This window comes from Varroa destructor, unplaced genomic scaffold (assembly GCF_002443255.2).
Source record: "Varroa destructor unplaced genomic scaffold, Vdes_3.0 BEIS01000004.1, whole genome shotgun sequence".
Taxonomy (NCBI): Eukaryota; Metazoa; Arthropoda; class Arachnida; order Mesostigmata; family Varroidae; genus Varroa; species Varroa destructor.
Genome location: NW_019211457.1, coordinates 1,471,009 through 1,476,561, shown reverse-complemented (window position 1 = coordinate 1,476,561; position 5,553 = coordinate 1,471,009). Strand labels below are relative to the sequence as shown.

The 5,553-nt window shown below is 42.2% G+C and overlaps 1 protein-coding gene across 1 annotated transcript; it reads right to left on the bottom strand.

The window, feature by feature from the left end:
* Positions 1-315: 315 nt before the first annotated feature.
* LOC111249590 (very long chain fatty acid elongase 7-like) lies at positions 316-4,560 on the bottom strand. The gene has a single exon (XM_022803626.2). The coding sequence runs from the start codon at positions 3,840-3,842 to the stop codon at positions 2,856-2,858; it is 987 nt and encodes a 328-aa protein (XP_022659361.1). The 5' UTR covers positions 3,843-4,560; the 3' UTR covers positions 316-2,855.
* Positions 4,561-5,553: the final 993 nt, after the last annotated feature.

Genomic DNA, 5,553 nt, shown 5'->3' with positions numbered 1-5,553 from the left:
TGTATTCAACTTAGTAAATAAGTTGATTTTTACAATGAATTAATTAAGAAAGAAAAATATATTTAAAAAAAAAAAAACTATTAAGGTATGTTAACATTCAAATGATCAAATACTCAAACATCAGTAATTCAAATGACAAACAAGAATACCTTCATAAGATATCTATTCGATGACATTGAGGTGCAAAAACAGAAATTTTCGACGGTCAGCGTATTGTGTACCAAGGTTTCTGCATTTTGTCACTTTTCAATTTCATTAGTCAGTACTAAGTCTATCGAGCTAAGAACGAACATCTAGATAAACGAACAGGATAAATTAGTAAGAAGGTGCTGCCATTTTATTATTTGTATAACGTGACTGACAAAAATGAAATTTATTCATAATGTCAATATGATACTTTCCTTTTATACAGTATTTACAAGTTATCCATCACATGGTAAGTATTGCTATTTATCGCCGACGTCTTATGCTCTTTGTCTGCTAAACGGTTAAGGGTTTATTCGTTAGTGTCGGTGCCCTAGGACAATACTTTGGCCTCCTTTAAAGGACGTTACACCCAACACGTTCGGTGAACGACATCCGATTCTAGCTATTTACTTGAATTGCATATGCTTATCGACGTATAGCATTTTGTCTGTATCGGTATCACTTTGGCTACCAGCTTATTTAGGGGAACTAGCTCCCCCTGGGGGCTTTATTAAGCGTCCATTTCGTGTCGATCGGATCAAGCGTGGATGCATACCGGTACTTTACCGCCGCTAACCATAGAGACAAAGTCGCATTTCCGCCAAACATTAGTCATTTGAAGTCGGAAGCTCCTTGGCTAAAGACAGATCAAAGGAAAATATAGAACTTTATCGTTGTTTGCAGGAAATATAGAAAGGTATATAACAACGGCTTCTTCTTCAGCAGATATGATCTAAACTCTCACTTTTGCTGTGCTTGTCTAAGTTCATAAACAGTGTGGGAATTAAGTCGCCTTATGAACTGCGGAATGTATAATCCAACTCTCTACTTAAGGTTCATGACCTCATCGCCGAACCGATCAGGATGTTTCCCTGAGGTAAACTATAGCTGCAGCGGCTGAAATCCGTCAAATCCGATAATTTTTATCGTACTGGTTGTCTCCGGATTTAACTCAACCTACAGAGATCCGGCGGTGCGTATCACGTTCATGACGAGCCTCACACAATTGTGCTGTAGCATCGTAGCATGTCCTCGAATTAAAAATGTCATTTTCTGCAGTGGCAAATTGACCCATGTGTCTAGGACGCTATTCTGATCGCTACCCGGCCGGTGAAACACGCGACCAACGGAACATGCGAACATCAGCTATAACGTTAGATATATTACAATGATAACTTCTTATCGAAGCCAATTACCCTTCTTCTTGTTATCCAAATTTGTTTTGCTTATCGCCTGGTAATAGCCGATACAATTGACGGAGCCACCGAAAATGCGCGAGTTTAAGCTGTTCTTTAAAATGAGCTCTTTCTTGCTCTTATAACTAATTAGGGTTTGCATTTTTTTCCCATGTTTCACTGTTCATAATTCTATACTACGAATATCATTTTTAATGAAGGTCGTCGTCATCATCATCGGCAGGACGGATCTCTTGTGTTGTTTGGCTATCTATCTAGCAGATTCCTAAGTTCATCTCTTGACTTTTGTCCTGTTAGGCTTCGAATATTGACACATTGTCTCCTCTATTTTTAGAGTGTGTTTTTGTTGCCGATCGCCACCAGCTCCAAAACTTATCTAGCTACGTTGTGTTTTTATCTCCTTCCGAATGGTCTGTTGGCAACAAAAATCCCGCTTAATATATCACATTGGTTAAATCGATCCTCATATATATATATATATATATATATATATTGGGTCCCGTTGTATTTTAAAGAAATTAAGCCGAGAAACTTTTAGGAATTGTACAACAAGGATACATTCGGCACAGTGGACCCTATCAAATGAGAAGAAATAACCATCTTGTACATAGATATATATCTGATTCATCTTCGGCCGTTTATCTAAGTGCCGGTCGGTGTACCTGTGCATGTGTGTACCTACTGCATCCAACAGTATCTGCACCGTTTTGATGGCTGGAAGTTCTATAATAAATTCGACGCCTTCTCCTGATGTTATCCATACATTAAACTCGTTTTCTTAGCCAAGTTGGCAAAGGCGAGAGAGCAAAGCATCAACCGACAATCAATGAATACCGGCAACACTTTAAGAGGTAATACAGAAAATATGTCGAAAGAAAGAGAACACCCGAAGCTAACCGCTGTGGAAAGAAAACACTCGATCGTTCGATGAATTCAACACATTTTCGAAAACAGCAGAAACTGCAGTGTCCGGTACTGCAGCGTAAATTGATTTGATTGTAAATTATTCTGTTCCGCGTGTACTATCCACTCGTGATGCTGTGGCATAATGCTGTCGCTTTTACATGTAGATGTTGGTGCCATTTGTCTACAGTCGTCGAACTACAATAATGGCTGAACTCAACGTGTTAATTTCAGTTATAGTACTAATCTTGAAAATTAGCAAGTGAAATTTTCTAAAAATAATACTTTGTCATTGTTTTCTTTGATTGTGTCAATCTCTGGTACCCTTGACTGTGTTGCTGATTTTAGCTTCGCATGGGTCTCAGTCATAAGTTGTCGCTTCGGGCAGCGCTAAATTTTATCCATTATTGTCACATCATTGTTACAGTCGCCGCTATTATTATCCATCACTGTGATAAGAAACATAGTCAGTACGTATTTTTATATACTCGGGCCAGAATTACAAATGAACTGTTTCTACAAAAACGCTTGCGTGGCAATCGCAGGACCAGTTATACTACTGATCGCAGATCAGTGTCCTTTCATCGGCTGTTTTTCCATCTTCAGCGTTTTTCGTGGCCTGATGTCGATGTTGTTGTTGTCCTTAACTTGTTCGTTATTGTTGATACGGTTACAACTATCAGAAGTCGTTTGTAACACGGCCGCATCGGCAACGCCGTTAACTTCGCTAAACATCACGTTCGGGTCCTTGCGGTACGTCTTTTTACTGTAGGATTGAATATAGAAGTTGACGAACAAACCGAGAATCAGAATGACCTGGGGAATGATCAGCATCAGCAGTACGCGCGGGTAGCCACATTCAGCGAATACGGGAATCAGCGTGTGCGCGAGCATCACGAAAAATTGGAAGATCTGTATACGGGTTAGATATTTTTTCCACCAGAGGTACTTCTGCACTTCAGGTCCCAGTGACGATAAGAAATAGTACGAGTACATTATAACGTGCACGAGGGAGTTGATGCACACACCGAGAACGACCTGGCCGTCGGCACCAAACGTCATAAACTGCCAGCCCGAAAAGACAACGATGGTATGATGAATCACATGCAGCTGTGTGATATGTGAAAACTTCTTCTTCAGCACGAAGAACATCGTATCGAGGAAATCCATTACGCGGATGAGCAGATAATAGTAGAGGTTATTGAGGAGTTCCATTGAATGGTAGTCATTGGCGTAGCTTAAGCCTTGGCAATAGAACGAGTAGCCGGACTTGATGAACGCGTGGTAGAAAATCTTTGAACAGAAATACATATTGGCGACGACCTGGAAGACGTTATACATTCGAATAGTACGACGCAGATCGTAGGCTTTACGATCGGCCATATAGCGGGGGCCGGCAATCTTCGAGATGTACAGATAGAGTCCTATTGTGAGAATGATGTATTTTGGGTCTTTGACCGTTACCCAGTCAGCGGTGCGCGGGTCGCGCAGGTCCATCAGCTTTGTCCATAGTGTCACGGGGTTCGTAGGAATAGTATTTTTCTCTGGGGGTATCATGTTTGTTGATTTAATGACTACTGCAACTGGGAATAAGACGACGCTTTCCAACACCAGTAGACGGTTGCTTTAGTTGTTCTGTAGGTGTATCCCTTCGAGTTCCAGTCCAACACCAGCGCTCGTCCGTTGCTGATTTTTCCTTTTTCGAACGATTGCTTAGTAGCTTTTACTTGACAACTGTTATGCAGTGCATTTGCGGACACCTAGAAACTCAAACTGTTTTAAATCTCTGTCAGGGTTTTCTCGGTATTGTACTGCCACTCACGCCGTGTTACACTGCGGCCTCAACGACTACGTGATTTGCCCTTGCCAATTCGTGTACGGCCGAACGGCCGACTTCTGCGTAATCACTGCTGTCAAAGTCAGCCACTTTCAGCTGCGGCGCGTGGCGTTTGTTTAGCGCTCGAACGCTGGATTCAATTTGTGCTCCACTAGCTTCGACGACCCGCCCTACTACGTGGCCTACACGATTAGGATAATCTTAGTCTCTGTTCTAATGGGTCCCTATAAAAAAACATTTGAAGAAGGTTTTATCTGAAACTTCACTAGTGAAGAGTGAGGGCAGCGTATAGTCTGGAAAGGGAACCGCGGCCGTAGCGATGCTTGCACCCAAACTATCTAACTAGCCAACAACACCGCTGCTCTGGCTATCGGCGATAGCGACGTCTTCAAATACTGTTGGACCCTTTGTGTTCAGAAGCAGCGACGTCGGTTCCGATCTAACAGCGACAAACGGCAAACGGCAAACACTGAAAACAGAAAAGGTCAGCCCTACTGCGCCATCGCCACAGAAGAAAGAAGACCTGTTGAGGTCTCTCCTATTTGCCGCGCACCTTGAAAAAGACGGGACAAGATAGTTCTTTTAGCTGCGCGAATCGAAGTAGAAAGCATAGGGCAGATGGCGCGAACTGCCCAGAACGAAAGCAGAGCCAAAAACCACAGCGTAATAATTCTATAGACGGTTTCCGGGGCGCTTACGATCATGCTTATTATTGAGATTATTGATTATAGAATGAGCGGCAGACACAGATGCGGGGTGTAGGGGATCCCTGAAGCGGTCCCTATATACTGAGGTATGTTGAGAAATAAGGCCAGTAACAGTTGAAGTAATGGCTACGGTTGTGAACGTCCTGCACGGTATCGCGAGCAGATCAATAAAAAAAAATAAGTAACAACGAAAATGGTACTATCCACGGAGCCGTAGGTGCTGGTTTTAGGTATTTCAGCGAGCGAAGGAACTATGTATAAACTTATTGCCAGCACTGTGTTTGCTTGTTAGTCAACAAGATTTTTTTCCAAAATGCCACAGACGAAGTAAGCTAGCTGTCGAAGTCCGATTGCTTCGCCTCCGCAGTGATACAGGTGACACGAATTTGGCTCAGGATTAGACCCTTCTCGTGTTGGGCAGCGAGCAGACTTTTAGACCTGGCGTGGTTTCTGTAGCTTGGACCATACAAACTAAGGTTGTCATGCATTTAAAGTTATAGCAAGACGTGTCTCCAGAAGGTCAGCAGAGATCTGGTGTGCTTATGATACATAAGTCTTATGAGAGACGAAGGCTACATTAATTGAACTCGAATTTCTATATTCGACTGGTAGATTATTTATCAGCTATCACTTTTGGCGTCGTTCGAAAACCACTCATGAGTCGGCGTTCATATTTACTATAATTCAGACCGGTCATAATTTTGGTGTCTGTTTCGAATTATTA